Raw genomic sequence first — 25,240 nt, 5'->3', positions numbered from 1 at the left:
AATTAACTGACTTGCCTCCAAATTTCTTTAAAAATAGTTCAAAATTGGAAAATTTATCTTTGGATAGAAATAATTTAACAGATGTGTCTTGGGACATATTTGATGGTTTAACATCGCTGAAGAATTTAGATATTAGTTCAAACCAAATTTCAAGTTTTAATGCTGAAAAAATTGCAAAATATTTGCCGAATTTGACGGGATTGGATTTTACTCCTAATCCTTTGGAGTGTAAGAAGAGAGAAGCTTTCGCTAATGAGCTTAGCAAGAAATTAAATCGCACAATTGAAATCAGGCATAAGTTTGATCCTGGATTTTTCGATTTATGCGAAGTTTTTGATTAATTAATCATTACATAACACAATGTGTTTGTATTTTTGTTTCACAGTAAAAATAAACCTTTTGTATATTTTTGCACCCCTTTGATACAGTTGATTTCCTGAGATTGTATTAAATTGAAAAAAAATAAGGTTTTTTGTATTGACCAAAATTCTATTAAATATTTTAATGACGAAAAAAGTGCGGGAAATAAAGAAATTTTAATTTTTTTGGAATGAACTAAAGTCGCAACTAAATTACACTGTAGAAGTTTCAGAAAATTAAGAGTTGTGATTATAATATGATAAATAAAATTCAGTTAATTGTTTTTTTAAAGTGAAACTTTTATTCTATCGCCTCAAATTTTTCGTCCATCTATCGCATGTCGCATTACAATATGGTGGCGCCCATGGCTCGCATCAGCTGACTGTGTAGCATTTATATTCTTACTCATTCGTGCAAGTGCTTCGCGGTATTTGTGTGTTTTAATCAGTGGACTGACGTGTATTGATCAAAAAAAAAGTTTCACTTGCATCGTAGTTTCTTTAAACCAAGTAGTTTTTTATTATTTTTGTCATGTGTTTAGTAAAGATAAGTGATAACCTCTTAACATTTACTCGTCAATAGAAAATTTTTATATTTTGATTATAGTTGCTCAAGATGGTTTGTGATGTTTGTATGAAATCGAAGCAATTTTAATGTTAACTTTTTTAGAAATTCTTAGTATTCGTCTTTCTTTTAATAAAGTGTGGCCAATCAAGTGGCATTGGTGAATGGCAATTTTTTTCAGAAGTTTACAACGCTTCGTTTATAGAAGGACAACCTTTAAAACTTAATGGATCTTCTACGAAAGTCGAACTAATGGGCGTTTGGGGTAACCTCTATTCCGATTCATTGTCAAAACTGGATCAAGTAACCCATCTTAAAATTTTCGCAAAAATTCATCCAGGAGCAATTTGTTCAAACCCAAATTTACGAAAGTTTGAACTCGTTTTAAGTCGAGAAACAAACTTGTTAAAACTGAGAAAAAGTCACTTCCACAATTGCCAAAATTTGGAAGAATTTTCAATCGTTGGTAACTACAAAAATTCATCGACTTTTATCGAAAAAGCAGCTCTGGAAGACTTGAGCAACTTGAAATATCTCGACCTTGAGAATTTAAAGCTTCCACATTTCACACACGACCATTTGAAAAATCTCAACTCTTTGATTCACTTAACAGTGAACAAATGTGGTATTGAAGAAATCGAATCTGGTGTTTTTGATGATTTGAAGAATATTGAAGAAATTGTATTTGTTTATAATCGGTTTACAACTTTACCGAAAAATTTATTTAAAAATAATGCCCGGGTGAAAAAACTTATTTTGCTTTCGAATAATATCACTAATTTGACTTGGGACGAATTTGTAGGATTAGACTCAGTGACGGATCGTGCGATTGGACGAAATTCAATCACACATTTCGATGCCACAAAAATTGCGGAAAATATGCCACGTTTGGAAGAACTTAACGTAGAATTAAACCCAATCCCATGCAAAAAAGTCGAACAATTTGCGAAAGAATTAAAATTAAAATTGAATCACACTGTGAAAGTCACACACAGGGTTAATCCCTTTTCTTATGACTCGTGTATTTATCAATAAATTACTTCTCAATTCTTAGATTTTTAATGCGAATACCTTGTTAATTTGGCAAAAGTGCTTTGAAGTCGTCTTCTAGTTCAATTTCAGATATATTAAGTCGTGGTTTCCGGTTCTCTTTGTGCTCCCGGAGTCGAGCTCGGTGATGTCGTGATTTTCTCATATATATTCCGTGGTCTTCGTGGGCGCCAAGCGTGAAATCAGGTCCCAATTTCCGATGTGCCTTTTACTCGGCACTGAAATTCCTTTTATATTGTTCTTTTCGCTGATTCCAAATCGAGAAAAGAATTTTTCGACGACGATAGGAAGACTAATCGATCCTGAATCATTTTTTAACTAACCGTAAGAGCGTTTTTGACAATCGTAAAATGAAAATCCGACGGGTTTGTTATCATTAATGGAATTTAAAACCAATTGAATCAATTTGTTTTTCATTGAGCTGTAACAGTGATAAGCTATTTGATTATTGGCGCATTGGCGGTAAAGTAATAATTTATGTTTCTCGAAATCTAATAAAGCCACCAAAAAAATAAGCGCTATGTAGGTGATTCAGCTAAAGTAAGTATTTTATCAATCACATACTTACTATGTTGAAATTAGAAAATATAAAGATTTCTGTTAGTATTTTTCCAATTTACAGGATTATTTAACTAAAGATTGTCACTTGATTATTGTTTGAACTATTTTATTGGTTCTTGAATGGTTTTTTAATTTTTTAATAAAAGAATACAAAAAATCGGTTTTATATTTTTTTCACCACTAGCTGTAAAAGATACCATTATTTAGTTTGTCGAGATGTTGTGAAGTTGTTTTTCTCTCCTAGTATTCAATTATTATTTTCATTATAGATCAAGGACTATAATGTATTAGAGGTGGGTCAATACCGACGTTGGAGGGTATACGCGCTATTAGTGTGACGTCAGTGAGGTACGTGGAATCCTGGACGTATAGGGAGATTATGTTTCCAAGGAAATAGTTGCTATGAAAAATGTGTGTCGTTTCGTAATAGTTTTAACAATTGTAGTCAACATTTCTGTAAGTTAATCTGTTCTAACCTCACTTTTTGTGTAATGTGTACTTCAAAGTATGTTTACAGAGTTGCCAGAAGTTGCAAACGACAGAGTGGCTAGGTCGTACCAAAACAAAATAAAAAGTATCAACATTCACATAATGTGTATTTGGCTGAGAATATAAATTATTATTTGTTTACAAGTAAATATAAATATCTAGTAAAAAAACTCTAGTATCAATTTGCTACTATAGTATCACAACTGGCAACACTGTATGTTTAGCTTCAGTACAGTCGCGTCTGTGACGTCACGACTGATAACGCGTATTACATTGTACAAATATTTCTAGAATATTATTATTGAAAACTGTTACCATTACAAGTACTAACGGAAGTATTTCGAAATGAAATTAATGCAAATTCAAATAAAAAAACTGACATTTCCTCATTAAAAATATCAGAATAACCTCAACTCTAATACTTATTATGTCAAAACAATAAATAGGTTTATTTCTTATTAAAATACTATTGGTGGTGAGGCAAATTTTAACACTTTTTTCCTTTTCTTTGCAGTGTCTTTGTTATTGTAAGAAATATTTCATATTAAATACATATAAACTTAGAAAATTTCTTTAATAGTTGCAGAAGTACAAAAATGACATAACCTCATTTATTAACTCAGGTAAGTAATTAATTACTGTAGGTAATAGTGAATTAACAAAAATTTAGTTGTGAATTTCGACATGTTACGTCTGGGGCAACATGTTGATTAAGTAGGGTTATATTTTTCGCCGTTGTATTCTGGATAATGAATGTGCTAGTAGTGAAAAAAATATTATATAAAACACGGTAGATCGGTAGAGAAGATTTTTATAGTCTTGCAAGCGTACCATCAAACAGCTCGGCTCTAAAAAATCTCTTCTCTACCTTGTGATATAATATACTATTATTATTAGACAAAATTTTTAATGTTATGTTCTGATCTTTATGCAAACAAGAACACAAATTACATAAAGTGCTTTTTAAAGCACTAAATTTTTATCCGCAAACGTCACAAAAGTGACCACTTTTATGATTAAATGTCACAAAGAAAAGTTTTATCTTTGAGCCATGGAGTAAAAATTTAAGCATTTTGTTTTACCAGTGTTGTGTATTTCTTGTCCCTGTCGTTGCTTCAACAATTTCTGGAGAGGTACATTGTAGATAATCAGCATTCGACATTTTGCACCACTACCTGCACTAATCATGTACTAAATTAATAAAAACTTTTGAAAATCTTAGCAGAAATTCCGATACTAATGCGTGATGTTTGTTTATAAGAGTTGTTATGATTTCATTGGAAAGCATTCTGATTATTTTCTTCATTTACTTGCTAATTATAGCGTTGGTTTTTATTCTCAATCTGCATACATTTTGGATAAAATAGTATATGTTATTTTAAAATACAGGGTGATTCACCAGGAATAATTAGCTTACCAAATTCTCGATGCAACCACCATTACTTTTCTCAAGTTGCTTTGTATAAGTGAGTTTATGGGGCTTAGCTGAATTAAACGTTTTGCTTCGCTACATAAACTATCACTTTTACTCTTAATAACATAAGATACTATTATCTGCTAGTTTTAAGAAATAAATAATAAGAATAAAATATTTTACATAATAATAAGTATAAACAAGTTAAAAACAGTACAAGAACAGTCACGAATTATTTTTCCTACATTAACAGCAGAATAATAATTTTAAAAAGTAACTAGGAATTCAAATAAATAAAATGCGTATCTTAGGCCATAGACTCAAATGTATTAAAAACAATGAAGTAATTTTTCCATCCATTTCTCTATGTTTACTCGTAATATTCAAATTTTTATATAAAATATAATTTTTCATATATTTTAGTCTAAATTATTGATTTTTTGGCGATGTTTTGACTCATTTTTTAAACAGTTTTGGTTGGGCAATATCTATTACAGTTTTAATTAAACGAGTGTTTAATTTCTGCTTCATTTTGTTTCCCTGTAATAATTCAACATCTCGCAATGCCCAAACACTGAATTGCCAATAAGCCAAAATAATTCCGACCCATTATATGCCTAGTTGCGTTGGAAAACCGGTAATCTCCTATTATTACTAAATATGACGCTGATATCTACACACTTTAATGGGGATTGTAATAATCTAATAAACGATCGATACAACTCTATCAACTATTTGCTTTATTTTAGCCGCTCTTGATTATAAGTTGAATAGTTTAATTCGACAAACCAAACTCTGAAACATTCTGTGTTGCCTAACTTAATTTTGAATTCTCATCGAGAAACTTTCAAAATGAAAAATCATTTCGTCGAGTGAGAAAAGATTTATTGCTTTTCATACGAAACAATATACTAAAACACTCAACACGTTTTACAACCTTTGATAAATTTTGCACATAAAAGCGTTGATGTTGAAAAGGACGCTTTTACTTCAATTATTTGGCTCGAAATGGAAATATTGTCGCTGAAATATGAAAAACGTGCCTGAAATGAGAAGATTCAGCCACAAATAAAGCCAAAATTATTTTTTGCAAAACAAAACCCGCATGATATGTGGTATATAAGCTGCAGCCGAAGTTTGTCAAAGCCCCAAGACCGCAAACTAAACTCTACGTGATGCAACCAAATCAGATTTGAATGCAATGGATGTAACAAAGATGGCCAATAGCCAAGTTAGTTATATTACGATTAAAGTTATTCCCTTGTGGTTTCGATATGCGATATATAGTTGAATAAGTTGGAAATTCAGATATGAGAAGATATCTTCGACATTTATAATCATCCGAGTTGGTTTATGTGAGGAGTTTGGTCGTAATTTATTGGCACAAAACAGTTGTTATTTTAATTGTTGGGCCACAAGTGACCTACGTTTATTAACTTGGAGCAATTAAACCTAACCCCCATTTTGGAGATTATGTGCGAAAGTGTAATGAGATTTCGGTCTAAAACGAATTAAATTTTTGAAAAATTCCTGGACTAGTTTACAAGTTTCCCGCATTCGTTCGTCTTTGTTAAAAAGTTTTGTCATAATGAAACTCACTTTTAAAATGTTTGTCTCTTGAGATTGAAAAAAATTAATTTTGCGAATTCCTGGTCTGATATAATAGCATCCAGTGGCGGCTCGTTAGGGCCTCCCCAGTGAAAATAGAACTTAAAAATAAAATAATCTAGTAGAAATTTACATTATTTTGACTTTTTTCCAATCGTAAATTATAATCTTAAGCTTAATAATTTTTTATTTGTTCAAATGTTGATTTTTTTGCATTAATAATAGTGAACCAGTTTTAAATAAACCGCCGCGCCTTCACAGCTCTGGTAAGCAGTGCGCAGGTCACTATTGGAGAAGAGCTGACATTTTTGAAAAGGCTAGTGTAGTTTTTTTCTAGTGTAGTGTTTGGTTGTTGTGAAAATAAGTAAATATGTCCATCTTGAGTATGAATGTGTCTATGAAAAAGGTAACTATTAGAAATTGTTAGGTATCGTTCAGTTTAATAACAAATAAATTTTCTCGACTTTCGTACGACGATAAGTTATATGCAAAAGAATTGGGATCACCTCATCAAAACTTAAATAATATTTATTTCAATTACAAGGAAGGAAAGTATATTTTTTCTTCTCACAGATGGAAGTTACTGCACGAGCATTGTCAAATGAATCAAATACGACCTGTCGAGGGTAGTAACCACCCAGGGAGGAAAAGACACTTTCCTTCAATGTAATACATATAATTTTTCCTACGATCCAGCAAGAAAAACTTCAATACTAACAATTTATCTTAATATCCCAGTTTTGCCATTAAATCTAACAGCATGTTTTTCAGATTTTATGATGGAGGTTAAATTTTTACCTCCCTGAGAGATTTTATACATTTTTATTGTAATGTTGACAGATGAGGGAGGTAATTGGCCACTTTCCTTTCTGAAATTAGGGTGAAAAACCTACTTTCTCTTAGGGTCATAGAAAAATTAATTATTAATATTGTTTTGCAAATTCCTGGTATTTTAAATATGAGTGGTTAACTGGAAGCAAAACACAAAAAAAATATTTTTTTGACCATTTTCAAGTCATGGTGAGGAAGCACGGACTAAAACTGTGGTATGACAACTTAAAAAAACACCAAGGGCAAAAGAAAGACACACTTAAAATCAAGAACAGACAGGGTGACCCAGGGGGTGCGTGTATGCTCAACAATTTTTTTTCTATGGAAGTTATCGACATATTTTTTTATAAGGATTGATCCAACAATGAGGCACATTATAAAAATATTTCTATTCAAATACAGGGTGTCGCAAATAAGATACACAACTAAGTTCTGTTTTTTTTTAAATGAAAACCTCAATTTTTAAATTGTCAATATAACGCACATTGGTTTCTTAGATTAAACTGCAATAGTTTTTGACTTATGCCAATTTATGTATCAAAATTACATCGTACATACACCCATAAAAAAATTCATAACTTCAAAATTATTCAAGATAATTTAACCAACTTTTTTCAGTTGATTCCTTAAGCTTTACCGCGTCTTCTGAGATAAAGACAAACTCGGAGTCGATGTTCCATCGCGTACTACGATTTTTAGAAAATGACAAAATACAAATGGCAATAAGTCGACTTTTTGAAATACAACACTCTATATTTTATTGCATCATTGCATGCCATTTTTATGAGCTTCTTGTCGATATAGGATTTATGGGGTCTACTTTGTAAAATTTATGAGATTTTTGCAAAATAAGTAATCCAAGAAGAAGAAAATTAAGTAATGTTGATGGTAGTTTTCTGAAAAAAAGAAATCGAGTAGGCCGTTGTCTTTTCACACATCTATGCAATTCTGAAAAAAATGTGTTTCAAAACAATGAAATTGTAATAGAAACAGGAGTACAACACAATAAAGGAAACAATTTTAGTAATCTTTACAAGACTAGGAAAGAACGATTAACAGAAAACAATGTAAAAATTTTATAAAAACTGCTCAAATAGGTCACCATCATGTTCCACACAAGCTACTAGTCTTTTAGTAAAGAATCTTCGAACTCTAGCAAGCATTGCTCCATCAACTGAATGGAAGGCTTCCGTGATCCTGTTTTTCATATCATCTGCAGTTGTTGGACGATCTCTGAAAACTCTTTCTTACACGTACCCCCAAAGAAAAAAATCGATGGGAGTAAGGTCTAGAGATCGTGCGGGCCTCTGCCTTTCCAACGATTAAGATAGGATATTTCTGACGGTACATTTTGCTTGCTAATAAAGGATTTCTTTCAGCTTCACCAATAAATAAATTCATTATTGACAATTAGATGTGTACAATTATTAAAAGTACACGAAAGTGTCAAATTTTACGACAGCAACCTTCCCGATTCCTTTTTTTTTTTAGAAAAAACATCAACATTTCTTATTTTGCAAAAATTGTACAAATTTTACAAAGTAGACCCCATAAACTTTACATCGACAAAAAGCTCATAAAAATACCATGTAATGATGCAATAAAATATAGAGTGTTGCATTTAAAAAAATCGAGTTATTACCATTTGTACTTTGTTATTTCCAAAAAATCGTAGTAGGCGATGGAACATCGACTCTGAGTTTGCCTTTTTCTTAAGAGATGTGCTAAAGCTTAACTAATCGAGTGTAAAAAAAATGGTTAAGTTGTCTTGAATAGTTTTGAAGTTATGAATATTTTTGTGGGTCTATGCACGATGGATAGTCTAAGAAACTAAGGTGCGTTATATTGACAATTTAGTGGCGAATCCAGATATGTAATAAAAGATTGGTGTTTTCATTTAAAAAAACAAAACTTAGTTGTGTATCTTATTTGGGACACCTTGTACATGAATAAAAATATTTTTATAATGTGCCTGATTGTTGGATCTACCGTTTAAAAAAAATCATGTCGATAACTTGGATAGAAAAAAAGTTATAGAACGTGCACGAACCCCTGAGTCACCTGTATGTATGAGTAGCAAATTACATCTCCAGGGTACATAAAATAGGGCCCCAAACGTGAATTCGGACCCGCAAATTGATTGAAATTAATAAATTTAGTGAACCGTTAAAAAAATTGAAAAATTTTAAATAGGTTATTTTTCTTTGCTGTTAAAAGTTAGCTTTTTGCAAAGCCAAGCAAAAAATCATTTTTTGGTCTTCAAATATATGGCATGTGTAGATACACGTATATTTCTATTTTGTTATATAAAAAAATATTTGCCTCTTCTCAATAAAAGACTACGAGCCGCCACTGATAGCCTCGCTTGGTGGAATGGTGTAAAAGCGATGTAATTATGCCGAATGGATAATTTTCGGACATATTGAGAATGAACGACTTAAATCGATGGCTATTAAGGCAATGTCAGTGTTAATACGGACAGTGTCGCATCATGCACCCCTCTTTGATGCTCTTTCCTGCTTCATATTCAAGCAAGGCTTTGACATTTGAGATGTCTAACGACCGAACTTCCAGCGAACATTTTATCAAGACAAACGGATATACCGGTGGCGTTTATTTGAATTTTCTGGCATAATGGGAATGGCGTTAGAGAGCAATGGGATTTGGGATAGTTGGAGAGAAAAGTTTTAGAGTTGGGGAGGGATTTATACGATTTTTTAAACAATAGTGGTGCTTTTCATACCCAGAAAATTCGGGTCGATTTTTTGGAACGTCTTAATAATTTCGTTCGACAAAATAAAAAACAAACTTTACTAATTTACCTTTGAAAAAAAATGTAGTCAGACTAAAGTCGTGATAACGACTCTTACACACAATTTTCGCAGCAACTTGCGACAGATATTACTCTACAAATATCATATTTTTACTAGACCTCCTACGTGTAAGTAGTTTTGCTCAAATTGCGATTTGTTGTAGACCTTCTAGACGACATAATTACTCTTCTGTCAGCACCCACACTTCCAGAGATAGATCTAATTTTGAAATAGCACATTCCGAGAAACACAAGCTTAGCAACGTCGCTTAAATGCAAAAATAATTAAATAATTACATAATTAAAAATTGTATTAATACACATTTTTGAACAAAATACTTTAATTAGATTTTTGTGAGAAATTGTTATTACTTGCCAACCTTAATTATGGTTTCATTATTTATTATTAATGTTTAGATTATCAATCTAAATATAAATTACAGAAAATACAAAATTCGTGCTCTCGTTTTATTTACAAATTAAGATTATTTGACCATGTAAGTATCTCAAAAAATAAAAGAACTTGGTTGGCTGCCGGTAGACCAAATATACAATTATTTCTTGTCATTGTTCATATATAAAATGTTTATTACTGCTTCACCACCTTATTTCCGTGAAATATTTCATTCGAGAAAAAGTTGTCATCAAGTTTCTGTTCGTAATATTGCTGACCTGTCATTCCCAAAGTTTAAAACAGCAATATTTAAAAGATCTCCCTCCTACAATACAATAAAGTTATACAATTCTCCTCATTTGTTTAAAGAGAAACTTTCAGTGAACAATTTTCGCAAAGAGATAAAAATACATTTTTTGAACTTCTAGTTTTTTACTTTGCTTTTTATTATTTTCTTATTGTTTTAATTCCTGTTATTTCTACTTAAATAGTTTTTCTTAATTTTAGATAAACTTTAATGCAATTTTTCATTTTTCTTTTGTTAAGGGGGTTAAGTATGAATAGCAGATGCTAGACTTCGCCTCCTAAGTTGTATTTACTTGTACATACGTACAATTCAATAAAGACGCTTTATTATTATTATTATTATCATTTTATTACTTTTGCAATTAAGGACACATTTTCTATTTTCGAAGCAGTTTCTCCCCCTTGTAAAAAATCGCTGCTATTACTATTCCATTCGTTAGGCCGTCATCGAGCTTCGGTGATTAGATTACCCCGGTCTCATGTATCAGCTGCTTGGGGCACGAGCGAGGACATCCCTGTGTCGTGGTGAACGAACTCGAATGTGTAAGTGTAATAAAAACAGCGAGAGGAAAAAAAATACGAACTTCCCATGCTAAAAATAGGAGTCGTGAACGAAACGTTTAAATATATCTATGGGGGCCATGGGGCGCTAGTTCGGAGTTGGGTACCGCAGGGCCGGGCTGGCAGTACCTCCCGCGAACATCACACGGGCTAACGGGGTGTCTCAGTGAAGTGATTTTGTGAAAATTTTATTCAAAAGTGTTAGAATTTCTGGTGAGACTTGATCCATTTTGTTGCGCAATTTTTTGCAAATTTGCAATTATTTAAATATTGAAAAAAGCTAAAATATCCCAATTTATCTCGTTCTTTATTTCCTAACAGAATTACTATTGGCGTCCAAAAGCGCTGTGGCATCTACTGGAACATTTCCAAATTTAATGAAAATTACATTTCGACATAACTCAGTCGACCTATCTCAATTTGATTAGCATTTCTCTTCCATGAATACGGGGTGTTCCAGAATTATTTTACATACATTTAATCGTAAAAAGTGTAAGCCAATTACTTTGTAGACCTTTTTTTTGATCAAAAAAGTAAGTAGAAAAGTCATTACGTCAATTTTCACTTTTTTATATAAAAATATAATTTTGCGATTTTGTTTCAAACAAGGAACAAGTAATCTCTCAAAGTAATCTGTTGAATTTGGGAGTCACTTTTCTAGCATTTTTCAACTTTTATTAACTATACAGGGTGTGTCAGAACTCGCGTTCTCAAGTAAGATAAAATACCAGTAACATGAATAAAATGTTAAAAAAAACTATTTGTCAAAAAACTTTGACATTTGACATTTTTTATGACTATTTAATGATACTGATGATCTTGTATATAGTTATTTATAATTATTTAGTAAAGGTACACAAATTTTGACAATAAAAGTCTCAAATAACATTAAAAACAGAGTTACAATTTAGGATACAGCTTCCTCTTCTAATAATCTGCAGCAAAAAACTTGAAAAATTATTTTTCCAACAAAAATAAATAGAGTCAAAGTGCAAAATTTAAACTCTCATAACTTCGAAATTTTTATAGATATTTTTTTTTTTACATTTTTTCCATTTTCCTGGGATCTTATCTTTCATGGCATTTTTCTCAGGGGCGTTAGTTCTGGCGCAGCCAGTATCTCTCTTTAGTGTTGTTGTCATGTTGTTACATATTTACTTTATTCAAAGTTTTTTATTTTCTCTTCTATTTTTTTATGTATCGCTATTTTAGTTTTTATTGTTACTATTAATTCTTGTTGCATTTTTTTTTGTAGTATCCCTGGTCTCTGTGTATTCACTGCGTTTTTACTTCTCTTTCTACTGTCCCTTTTTTAATTTCCTGCATTCTCTTTATTTGTACTTATTTTTTTCTGCATTTTATATCTTTTTTTCAATCTCATATTGTTTTTGTCAATTATTTCCCTATAATTTTATAAAAAAAACTCACACAATTGTTATTATTAAGAATGTTATTTAACTCCAAAATATTGGTAGACGGTTTGAGGGTCACTAAAATTATTTCCGTGTTCATACAAAATTGTAATGTAACAGCAAAAAAAAATAGTACCCACCACAATAAAAGAGAAAAGTCACTTCATAGTTTTGACACTGTCATCATTTGCTTTGCTTTTGCTTTAGTTTTTATCAAAATTCGAAGATCTTATGTTTAATTTCTTCCAGCGAAATGGTTTCCAATAGTTTTGATTCGTGTTTCTTATTTTTATTCCAAATTCATGAACATGGATGGCAAAAAATATTAAAATAATAAATTGATTGTTGCAGCCGAAGCAGCAATAATATAAAATGAATTATTTCCTTTCACATCGTAATTTTTTGTTTTATATAGCGTATTAGTTTTTTTCTACAGTGAATATCATTTTATTTAAATTTCAATCTCAAGTTCGTCAACGCCCTGTATAGAGAATACAAATTGCTAATTATTATTTAAAAAATCGTTACTTCTGATCAATTATTAGTAGTTAAAAATTGCAAACTTTTGTATTGTCGACATGTTTTTGAAGCAATTTTTTGAAGCACGAAAGTTAAATTTCACTCTTGTATATTTCTTCACGCCTTAAATTTCGTTTTGTATATTTTCGATTACGCTGCTAGCCGCTACTTCCTTTCCTTTAATCCGAAATCCGAAGTCTCTTATATTTTTGATTGGCGGTAAATAAAAACAAGCCATACGTCTCGTATCTCGTGGAAAAAAGATCGGAAACATCTGTAAGGGTGGCAGAACATTGAACTCGACAGGGTGCTCCAAGACCATCAAATTAAATTGTCCCTTGTAGATTGACAAAGAGTGGCTGTTGATTTAATTTATTGTTCTACATGGACGTTATTTCTGGAACTCATTATTTTCGCATTGAATCAATCGGCCCAAGAATTCGGAATCCATCAACACTCAACTGACATAATGAGAGTCGGAACTGATTAAAAAGAAGGGGAAATACAGACTCGTGCTGCATCCTCCCGTCCAAATGTCACTAACCCCACAAACAACTAGACTAGAATTTGAGGAACTCTCTCCAAATATTTACATGATAAAAATGAAAATGTCATCTTTTCTTGTAAAAATCTTTCCTTACCAAAGTTCAATATATATGCTAATGGAACATGCGCAATCTTGCGTGTCTATTTACCAGTTCGCGGAGATAATAACGGTTTTTATATTCAGATTTATTTTTAGATTCCGCTTTAAATACGACAGTTTACACCATGTAGAAATCGCTTTTTTGTGTAATAAATTTCGTTTGTTCAAAAGCGTCACCGAGCTGTATGCGCGTCCGGAATAATCCGGAGACAAAGACGTGACAAATTTGTACATGTCGAGGTCAGAAATGCTATACACATGACGGGGTTTTCACTGCAGCCACTTATAGCTCAAAAGCTTGGAGATGTAGCCTTTGCGGTTTATGACACGGAACCACGGACGCCCTAGAGACAATTTGCACCAAACGACGAGAGTATTTCAACTTTGCCACCGATAACAAAATTGGGAGTTTCTAATTCCGGTGGTCTGAAGGTAACTTTAGTGTATTTAAAGACATCGTTTCCGGAATTGTGGCAAAAGAAAATTGAAAGTTGAATGAAACTAAAACTTTGACCATGTCGATAACAATTCCATTGTTTTTGAACTACTCCAAAAAATTAAAAGAACAAAAATTTCTCCAAAATTCAAATTCAAAAATAGTAATATTTAGATTAAAAAAAACTGTTTTGAAGCTTGTTTGTAAGTTTGTAATTTTGAAATCCTTGGTAATTTTTTTGCCGTACTACATTGCTAAGTAATATCATAAGGAATAGAAAAATTTCTTGTTTTTGTTTATGTACCCCTCATAGTCCTGTTAATTTTTAAATCGATTCATCACACAAAAAAATAAGTAGGATTTTTTTTATTAAAAATTAATCAGTATTGTTTCTTGAATTTTTTCAAATAAGATTTTTAAAACAACAATAATAAAAATAATAAAGCGGCTTTATTGAATTGTACGTACAAGTAAATACAACTCGGGAGGCGAAGTCTAGCATCAGCTATTCATACTTAACCCCCTTAAGAAAAAAAAAAAAGAAAAATGAAAAATTGCATTAAAGTTTAACTAAAATTAAGAAAAACTATTTAAGTAGAAATAACATGGATTAAAACAATAAGAAAATTACAAAAAGCAAAAGTAAAAAACTAGAAGTTCAAAAAATGTATTTTTATCTTTTTGCGAAAATTGTTCACTGAACGTTTTTCTTTAAACAAATGAAAAGTATTGTATAACTTTATTGTATTGTAGGAGAGAGATCAGAATCAGAATTTCTTAATTTGTAAATAAAACGAGAGCACGAATTTTGTATTTTTTGTAATTTATATTTAGACTGATAATTTAAACATGAATAATAAATAATGAGACCATAATTAAGGTTGGAAAGCACCAATAACTCGCATAGTTTTTTTCGAAGTTTAAAAGTCAAAACGTGATAATTGGAATATAACATTTTTAAACCAATACAAAACCTTTTTACAATGAAGTTGACATGTTCTTTAAATCGTAATTCCGAATCCATTATAATTCCAAGATTTTTTACACTGTTTGAGATACCTATTTCCATATTGAGATTTTGAGATTAATTTCCGAGTTGTTTTTTTTATTTCTTCTGGAAATGCAAATTGATGAACAATTACTCGAATTTAAATTGAAACCAATTCAAACATTATTTTTGAATTTCTTTTTCAAAAATCAATCAGTATTGTTTCTTGAATTTTTTTACAAATTTAAAAAAATCTAAAAAAATTTTTTTGAATAATTTTTCAAAAATTAAGCAGTACTGTGTCTTGAATGTTTTTACAAATTCTCAAAAACAATTTTAAAAAATGTTTATTTTTTTTATTTTTAGTAAACAACTAACGTAAAATTGTACAAAAATCAAAAAATTGATGTTTTGATTTTGATGAAGAGTAGACAATATTCAGAAATTAAATATGTGTAATTGCTCCTTTAATTCTTTTGCAAACTTTGATTAATCGGTCCGAGAAAAGGGTTCGACGAATCGATTTAAAAATTTTTGTTCCTTTAATTTTTTGAAGTAGTGTAGTTAAATTAAGTTTCTTGTTTATAGACTAGTTTAGATTCCAGTTGTCTGTTATTGCAATTAGCGTTTCGGTTCATTAGAGTAGGTACTTCGTAGAGTTAGGAATTTTAAAAGGTTTGAAATAGTTTTTCCTCAATTCCTTTAGAACGGACTATGTTTTATTTTAACTAAAATATTTATAGGTGATCTGGAATTATTTAACCAGAAATTTATTGCAAATGTTGAATTTTCTTGTAATTTTGCCTTTCGACTCTTCTTTGTTTAATCAAAAAAATACTTTTAACTTAAATTTTTTGATGTAATATTTCATTTAAAATAACTTAATTGTTTTGCATAAAAATTGTAAAACAAAAATTAATATTTAGTTTGTCAATAATCTAAACAATTTTCTGATAGTGTCTCAAAATCTCTAAATTTCTGTCACTTCCCCGAAAGCGGCCGCGTGATAAAAAAATCGAATTTATTTTCTATAAATGTCAATAAATACCTCAAGCCTCCGGGAATCGGAAATATTTCTCTTTCAATATCGGTCGAGCGATGATTCGTTATGTTTTCCATCGATTCTAGAATTTTTCTTTCGCAGAATAGGAAACTTTAAGAATTCGAGAATGTAATTTAGGTCTTTTCTTCCGGATCTGTTGAAGGTTGAGCAAAAAAAGACAATAAAATAGTGAGAAAATTGTCACCAGAACGCGAATGGCGTTCATCGTTGCGGAAATTTAGTCTCGCCGTTTGACGTCACTTCCTGTGGAATTCTGTCTTTCCGGTAAGCTCGAAATGTCATCGTAAAACAGAGCGTATTATTTTAACCTTTGTACTGTAATTTAAGTGAATTCTGAAAATTTTCTGCAGGACAGTACGGTCCTGTTTGCATTTTAATGTGCGCGAAATTGCCATAAAACCCAAACCAAAAATTATAATAAAGTTAATTTGCTCTCTCGCTTTTAATTAATATTTTCATAACACGCCTGCTGTGTGCTTGAAAAACCTCAAGTAGGAAAGATAACATAAAATCCATCTTATTTTCCAACACGAAATTACGAAAATTTGTCAGTAGATAAGTCGAGACCGACGAACGAAAGAAAGAATCCTTTCCCTTCACGGCCCATTAGCCTCGAACAGAAATAAATCTGAGGGTTGACTTCGGGTATAAAGTGACAGTTTTTCGTATAATACTGATATATCTAGCGAAAAGTTTGGCCGAAAAAGCGACATACATAGTGATGAGCGGGTAAATATTTACAGGTTCAGAATGATATGAAAACCAAAATATTTTCCCTTGCTGATGCGTAAAATTAAAACCGGTTTCAGAACACGCCTTTTCAGACCGCTAATCATTAAGTTAATGATGAAAAGGATATTTTCCGGTAGTAACAAAGTACTGAAACCATCTTTAAATTCTCAATTTTTGCGGAAACTAATTGGTATCGAATAATCGGATTTACAAAAACAAAAAAGTTTAAGTTTTATTTCATTTGAATATTAATGTTAGTAATGTAGGTATATACAAGGTGATTCTTTTAGAGCCTATATTTAAAAAAATAACTTCTAATGCAGACAGGAATTTGAAATTTTATACACAACCCAAATCGACCAGTCTAAGTTCAATTAAATTATTTTCAAAATGGCTGAACTTCCGGAACCACGAGAAATTGGCGCAACTTTCAAATTTTAAATAGTTACCACTTATTTTTAATGCATTTTTGAATTCTCTTCTTCAAACTGAGTAAAATGTACCTAGTTGAAAGTACTTATCTGTCACAGTTTTTGACATATGTCAATTTGTTGGTCAAAATTTTTATTTACAGAAGTCCATTTAAAACATCACAGCTCTTCAACCCTTTGCGATAAGTAAATAATTTTTTTTTTGCATTCGATAACCAAAGGTTCGAGGAGTTTTTTTAAATTTTCAAAATTGTCAACTGACAAATTGCAAAACTAATATGATTTTTTGAAAATGATAATTAACAAACAGCTATAACTCAGACCCTATTTTCTAAACAGCAATCGAAAGTACATCGATTTGTAGGACTTTTAACAACATGTCCTAATCCCATCTCTTACAGTTTCCGAAATAGTCACGAAAAACGTATTTTGGTTTTTTATTTTAATAGTTAATCACGTAGGCTTTGGAAAATAATCAATACGTATTAAAGATTTTGTCTACACAACACCCATCCGGAATTACGAAGAATTAAGGCAAAGGATTGAGGCGGCATTTAATAATCATCAACCAAATGAAATAATGGAAGCCACTCAATCAGTTTACCATTGAGTTTTGGACTGTTTGAAAATGGTAAACATATCGAACATTTGTATTAATTATGTCATAGCTTTATTGTATTTTTCTAAAACCTACCTGCTTAACTTTAAAAATAAAAAAACAAAAACATGTTTTTCGTGATTATTTCAAAAATTGTAAGAGAAAATAGAGTCATTTCATTTGAAAAAACTGAGTTATAGCTATTTGTTAATGATCATTTTTCAAAAAATCATACTAGCCTTGCAATTTGACAGTTGACAATTTTAAAAATTCGAGAAAACTTTTTGAACCTTTGGTAATCGAATGCAAAAAATTATTTACTTATCGCAAAGGGTTCAAGACCTGTGATGTTTGAAATGAACTTCTGCAAATGAAAATTTTGACCAAAAAATTGACATATGTCAAAAACTATGACAAATAAGTACTAACAACTAAGTACATTTTACTCAGTTTAAAGAGGGGAATTCAAAAATGCAATAAAAATAAGTAGTTACCACTTAACATTTCAAAGTTGTCGCCAATTTCTCGTAGTTCCGGAAGTTCAGTCATTTTGGAAATAATTTATTTGAACTCAGACTGGTCGATTTGAGTTGTGTACGAAATTTCAAATTGCTATCTGCGTTAGAAGTTTAAAAGTTTCTAATATAGGCCCTAAAAGAATCACCTTGTATTGTACTGGTCTCCCTTAGTCATAGCAACTTCGTTATTATATTTTTTTTAACACCCCCAATGTTTACAAAAAACCTTTTCTGCAACATTTTTTGCCGTCTCTCGTCTGTCACTCACTTAAAAATCTGGCGCCACATGTGGATAGGTGTGTCACACTCGTGCTTTTCTATTAATACACCCGGAGTCTTGTAACTAAATTAGGAATAGCAGTGTTGCCAAAAATTTCCACTCTTGTATCTAACTCGATTTGATTTCAAGTTTAATCATTTATTTTTTGTCGAAAAATTATATGAAAGCAAAAATTTGCCTGAGGTGTTTTGTGTTGTAAAGTTCCGGATTTGAAATCCGGTTTAGTATATAGGCTGATATTTATGTTATTTATGTAAAATTTTGTTTATAGCCATAATCGATTAGGTTCTACTCAATGAAAATAATTTCAAGATAGCGGCACTGCCTGTTCACCGAAAGTGGATATCAACATCGTTATTTTAAATTGAAAGTTATGTTTTTGTTGAGTTTTTGGATCACTCCAGTGATTTTGAGAGAGTTTTAATTAGCCTTTTCTATACCTAAGTTTAACCGTTTTTGAAATATTTGACCTGTTCAAAATTTTTTGGGTTTGAATTTTTCTATGCAAATTTGATAACTCTACCATTTTTTATTATGTTGAAACTGTATTTGGGTATAGAAGAGAGAAAGGTTAGATATTTCTTTTGGTGTATTCATAATTGGAAAAATAATTAACAAACCGTTAAAATATAAGGTTACTTTTTAGAAACTTCAAATACTCTTAACTCAATTTTTATAAATAAAACATCCAAATTTTTTCTTCACTAAATGGAGGAGAATTTAGTTTTACTTCGATCTGTATTAACATTCCCTATACCTATGTTTGATAGTTTTCAAGTTATAGTAACTTATTTTAATATTGTGAGAAATTCATTAGCCATAGCTACTTTAGCACAGGTCATAGAATTAAGAAAAAAAAATAGAATACCAAAGTTATTCAAGTTTAGATTAAATAATTTTAATTTGTGTTTACGAAAGGAATTACACAATTGTGAAAAAAAACTTGGCGCTTTTCCAGTGAGAAGTATTTCTAAGGAAAACTATGCGAAAACTAACATGAATAACAATGAATTTCTTCCATTCTAAAAAAAGTGAAAATAATCTGAAAATCATTTAATTTAGGTATAGGGAATGTTGACAATGCAGAATTAAATTCTCTTTCATTTAGTGAAGAAAAAATTGGGGCCTTCCATTTGAAAAATCTCTGTTACGGGTATTTGAAGTTTCCCAAAAGTAACTCTAAATTTTGGAGGTTTGTTAATTATTTTTCCAATTTTAAATACACGAAAGAAAGATCTAACCTTTCTTCTCCAATTGCCCAAATACGTTTTCAAAGTAATTAAAAATGGTAGAATTATCGATTTTTGGATAAGAAGATGCGAATTTTAAAAATTTCAAAAAAGCCTAAATACAGGGTGTTTCACACAACTTTACGAGGCTTGCGCCTAATATACGCACCCAAATATACAAAAGTCACAAAACACTGGATACCAAAAATACATATTTAATTATTTAATTTTTGGAAATCCATGACAGTAGTTGTCAAACTAATCACGGTTTCATTGATAGTCACAAACTGCAGTTTTTCAGAAACAATTATCATTTGTTTTATCAAGAGATGGCATGAATATGATTCTAGTTTATCTATCTTAATCACTAACTAACAAAAAACGTTGTAATTTTTTAAAGGGTGAACAAACTAGAGAAGATTATCCAATTTTTCCAAATTTGTAATCGAGTTCGTATTGGAATATGTATTATTGATTGCATCTTACAGGCGCAAGCCTCGTAAAATTAGGTGAAACACCCTGTATTTCAATGACTGTTAAAATTAGGTATAAGGAAGTCTGATAAAAACTGTCTCAAAATCACTTGAGTAATCCAAAAACGCAATTAAAAACATAACTTTCTATTTAAAATTACATTTCCGGTGTAACCGAAAGTGCTGCCATCTTGAAAATATTTTAATTAAGCAGGATCTAAACGATATGGCTATAATCAAAATTTTAGATAAATATCACTGTTAGAACTACCAATACTTCTAATGTGGGATTGAGTCACGTAAAATGTTTCGCTCAACTGAGCTGAAAAAAGATTCTAGGGAATGATCTGACATCTCCATTAATTAACGAGAGATTTTGTTTGAAGAGTCGCAAGATATTGTGATATGGATGTGTGTGGAGCCACAACCGGATTATGTCTTTCCATAATATCTCGAGCTCATCGTCTAATCAACTCCTTTTAATGATTAGTTTTTATCTCTTCTATGTCACGTTTTCGCACCAAAACTTCCGATTGTTTCGATATCTCCATTATCCTGGGACTAATTCTCTCTCCTTTTGTATCATCTTATCGGTACTTTTCTTGTTTCTATTTACCGTGCACGAGTTAACAGGTTCACTACAAAACCCGAGCTTTGATAAAATTCATAAACTTGCTAAAGCTCGTTCTTGTTTTGTGTTAGCTTCAACGCACTAACTTGCTGTCATTGTTACCGTCTTGACGATGTAACAAAGCTTTATGTAAATGTAACTAAATAATATTTAGTCAGTTTGCGAGCTTTGCTACAATAGTTGCTACTAGGTATCTACTAAAGACAAATAGCAAATGAGATAATAAACTGTATTGTTCCGCGCACAGCGACATTTTATCTTGGACGGAAACTAATGCTAATTTTGCAGAGATTGTCTTGTTACGAGGTAATTTATTATTTTGGAGTTTATGACACAATTATTTATTTATTAGTAGAGGAAAAACTAAGTTTCCAACTATTAATTACACATCTGGCATTAAATATTCAACTTTGTAGGAAAGGATAGTGCGGTTTTGTTACAAAACCGCTTTATTATTGATCAAACAACTAGACGAAAGTCGAAAGCAGAGATACGGGTATAAACTAATTAAAGCACTAATTACACTAGGATTAATTATTAATTTTAATTTTATTTTACAGCGTAGTTTACAAGACGTTTTTCAGATTCTTAACCTAAGCTCAATTTTATTTTAATAATCATCATTGCATTTTGCACCTTATAATTATAACCTGAAAAGGTTTACAGAAAAGCCGAAGGATTAAAGGGCAAAAATAAAAAGTTTTTTAATAAGTCAAAATTTAATTAAACTTGTAATAAAAGTACAAAATCTTGATACTATCTTAATATAAAGAAACGATGTTAAAGTTTTGAATTGAGAAACATGAGAAACAAAAAGAATGCGACCACATAAGGATCTTGAAATATACGTTCTAGATATTGGTAAATGTTGGTGAGAATGATTTTGACAAAAGATTCAAAGTTTATAGCAAAATTTTTGAAATCTTGAAAGAAATGCAGAATTTGAGACACTAAAAAATTCACAATACAGATTGTCCGGAAAATCGCAAAATTCTTTGAAAGGGAGTAATTCGGTAGTCTTTAAGAGTACGAGTACTGAAAAAATAAAAAAAAAACTTTAGCTGTCAAAAAATTTTGACATTTTTTATTTTAATTTTTTGACATTTGACATTTTTTTGTTTATTTAATGATACTAATAATCTTGTATATAATTATTTCGTAAAGGTACAAAAATTTTTTTCATAAAAGCCACAAATAATACTAAACAGAGTTGCAATTTAGGATTCAGCTTCCATGTTTCCTCTTCTAATAGCCTGTAGCAAAAAAACTTGTAAAATTATTTTTCCAACAAAAATAAATAGAGTCAAAGTGGCAAAATTTAAACTCTCATAACTTCGAAATTTTTATACAGTATGTCCCTGGACTGAGTACAACAGGAAAAAATTCTTTATCTTTGATTTTATGCCAAAACTGCAAAGGAAAAATTTTTTTTGCTTCACCTAAAACAAGCATATTTCTACTTAAAATTTCATTATTCTTATTTAGTGAAAAGAAAAGTTAATTTTTCTTTACTTTTTAAGTCCTATCACATTGGCGGTTTTATTTTTTTGACAATTATATATGTCACTTTGACAGTTAATTTATTAATTAAATAATAAAATTTCTCGTTCATGTTAAAAATGACTTTGATATTTATCTTAAAGCCGTTTCTTTGAATTGCTATTTATAAAATTATGTTTTTCACAAACATTTTTGTTATTTAACTTGCGTAGACTCATTTGTCAAAGTTACATCATTGTCAAAATAATAAAACCAACAATGTGATAGGACTTGAAATGCAGAGAAAAATTAGTCCAAAATCAAGACAAAAATGAAATTTGCTTTCTACTCAATTAGAATAATGAAGTTTTAATTACAGATTTGCTTGTTTCAAGTAAAGCAGAAAATATTTTTCCTTTGCAGTTTTGGCGTAAAATCAAAGATAATTTTTTTTCTCTTGTAAACCCAATCCGGGGCCATACTGTAAATATTTTTTTTTTATTTTTCTTGTTGTCTAGGGCATCGCCTGATAATACAGTATTAGGAAGGTGCGCGATTTTCCGGACATTCTGTATATTAAAAACTGAGAAAATCCATGATAAAGTACATATTAAAAATTTTGTAGTTAACATTTGATTTTCAAATATTGTTCCAAGATCTTAAGTAAAAAGTAATAATTTTGCAAAATATTGTATTAAAAAAACAAATATAGAAAAAGTACTAGGTACCTAAAGAGTTTTAATTCTTAAAATTAATTATAAACGTAATAAGACTACAAAGAAAGCTCAATCCTGATATAAGCGATCTTAGGAATTACTTACAACAATCTCTTGCACGAAATGAAGCTCTGGGTTGTGTTGTATTTTGAGTTTAAATGTTGTTTAGGTCATAAAAAATGTAATGAAATGGAAAAAAGTCTGAGTTTTTCTTAAAATTGGAAAAGTTTTCTATTTCTCTTTTTGTAAACTTTATACCGCCTTGTCCTTCCCCTCAACCCTGTTTTTCGCACAATACCGTCAAATTAATAAACAAATTTCTCTCAATAAAAAAGCATAAACACGCACCATCCTGTTGTCGATTTCAAGAATACGCTTTAATGCCCACGACGAGCGCAATAAATCACGATCAGCATACAATAGTCCCTCTGCAATATTTAAAAAAATACAGACTCGCAACAAACACCGTCCTGATGGTGATATATTAATTGAGGATGATTTCGATAAAAGATGATGGATGGGGAGTGCATTGCGCGACGCCACTGCCTGTTAACCCACGTCTCGACGCCTCTAGACAAATATAAATAGACAGCAGGGAATTCCTTTCGCCTAGACGGGGGCTATAATTAGAAGCCCCCCTGCGAACTTTTACGCACAAAGATGCGATGTATATTTACATAAACCGCTAGGAAATGAAATTTTGGGTTCAATCTTTCGGTAGATATTTTAAATAAAACAGATTTCTGGAGGTTGTGGTGTAGCAAACTGGCGAATTTTGTAGATTCCCAATTGGGAGCGCCCTCTGTGCTGAGGTTTTGACCCCATCTCACTAGAAAGCGCTCTTAATGGTTCTAAACTGAAATAATTTAATTCCAGTGGCCGTGTATTGTTAAAAAATGATAAATATAGTTGTTCTGATTGGTAATCATATAGCGTAATTTATCAAAACAATTTAATTACTAAATATGAAAGTATACCGACGATATTAAGTAACATATCAAATAAATTGGCTTTTATAACCGACCAGAATCAATATAATTTGTTAACATCATAACGTTCATTAAAATTAAGAAACCTTCTAAATTTATAGCACCTCAAATTAATTCAGTTCCAACTATGAAATAATTGACTTTAATTAAAACAAAAATTTCTTATCCCAGTATAAATCATTCTTTCCAACTTGTTCTTATACAGGCTGTCCCAGCGAGTCGGTAAAGTCCAATACTGACCTTTGAGTGATAAAACAAAATGTATATAGGAAATTGATAGATAATAATTTAGTGCATTACCTAAAATTATTTTCAACCATACAGCATGTCCTAAAAATAATGTTTATATGTTTCTTGGCACTTTTTAAAAATTTATTACACAAAAATTAAGACAGCTAGAACAAATTTTTTCTTACTTCTGCAAAGAAGAAAGTACAGAATCTAAACCTGTAGCATTATTTAGTGTTTCGTATTTGTAAAGATTAATAAATTAAGAAGTTTGTTAAAAGTTAAATAATTTAAAAAAATTAAATGGAACACTCTATTTTTTCTTTCTGCATCTAATAGATTGATAAATTGTCTATCTAAAAAAATGAACTTTTAATGTCTAGAATTCATAAATGAAAAGATCACTTATCCGTTGATTTATCCAGAAATTGTAAAAGTTGTTATAAATACTGAAATTCGAATTATTTTATAGAACTTGCTTATATTTAATTTAATTATTTTTGCAATATTAATTTATTAAAAAATCGTCTTTAATTATTGTTACAGATTTCGGAAAAAATATGTCGATGCGAGAAAGTATGGAATTTGACAGTTTTATGGATTGTGATAGCATTGCGGCTTCAACGGAGGAGATTTTATGGTCGGACGATGAAACCATCATTGCAGAACAGGAGAATATTTGGCATCAAGGTAAGTGGGTTATGAATAATAAGAAAAGTTGTATAAACACAGATAATCCTTAAGTTTATTTCTAGATATAATAATAACATCTAAGTTTTGCAAGAAAAACTGAAGTTGACAAAAAACCTCTTATAACTTATGACTAGTTGCTGTAAATTAGAAACTGATACTACCTAATAATAGACAATATGATTCCAACAATATTCTATAAAAATATTATAATTATTATTTTATTTTCTTA

The 25,240-nt window shown here is 30.5% G+C and overlaps 2 protein-coding genes across 4 annotated transcripts in view; both read left to right on the top strand.

The window, feature by feature from the left end:
- Nucleotides 1-782: 782 nt before the first annotated feature.
- On the top strand, nucleotides 783-1,973 carry LOC123009802 (leucine-rich repeat and fibronectin type-III domain-containing protein 5-like). The gene is made up of 2 exons (XM_044406322.1): nucleotides 783-978; nucleotides 1,030-1,973. Exons 1-2 carry the CDS (start codon nucleotides 976-978, stop codon nucleotides 1,957-1,959), a joined length of 933 nt encoding a protein of 310 aa, XP_044262257.1. The 5' UTR covers nucleotides 783-975; the 3' UTR covers nucleotides 1,960-1,973.
- Nucleotides 1,974-11,044: 9,071 nt separating this feature from the next.
- The window catches only part of LOC123009464 (protein TANC2), a 112,061-nt gene continuing 97,865 nt past the window's right edge, over nucleotides 11,045-25,240 (top strand). For all 3 annotated transcript variants that reach the window (XR_006413014.1, XM_044405804.1, XM_044405797.1), the window contains exons 1-2: nucleotides 11,045-11,163; nucleotides 24,865-25,008. Coding sequence is in view for 2 of the 3 variants with exons in the window: in XM_044405804.1 (XP_044261739.1) it covers nucleotides 24,879-25,008 (130 nt within the window). In the remaining variant the exon portion in view is untranslated. The remainder of the gene's footprint in view (nucleotides 11,164-24,864; nucleotides 25,009-25,240) is intronic.

This window comes from Tribolium madens, unplaced genomic scaffold (assembly GCF_015345945.1).
Source record: "Tribolium madens isolate multiple individuals breed KSU strain unplaced genomic scaffold, Tmad_KSU_1.1 Scaffold_7;HRSCAF=85;Tcas5.2_LG10, whole genome shotgun sequence".
Lineage (NCBI taxonomy): Eukaryota > Metazoa > Arthropoda > Insecta > Coleoptera > Tenebrionidae > Tribolium > Tribolium madens.
Note: the sequence above shows the minus strand (reverse complement) of the source record. Positions and strands in the feature narration are given on the sequence as shown.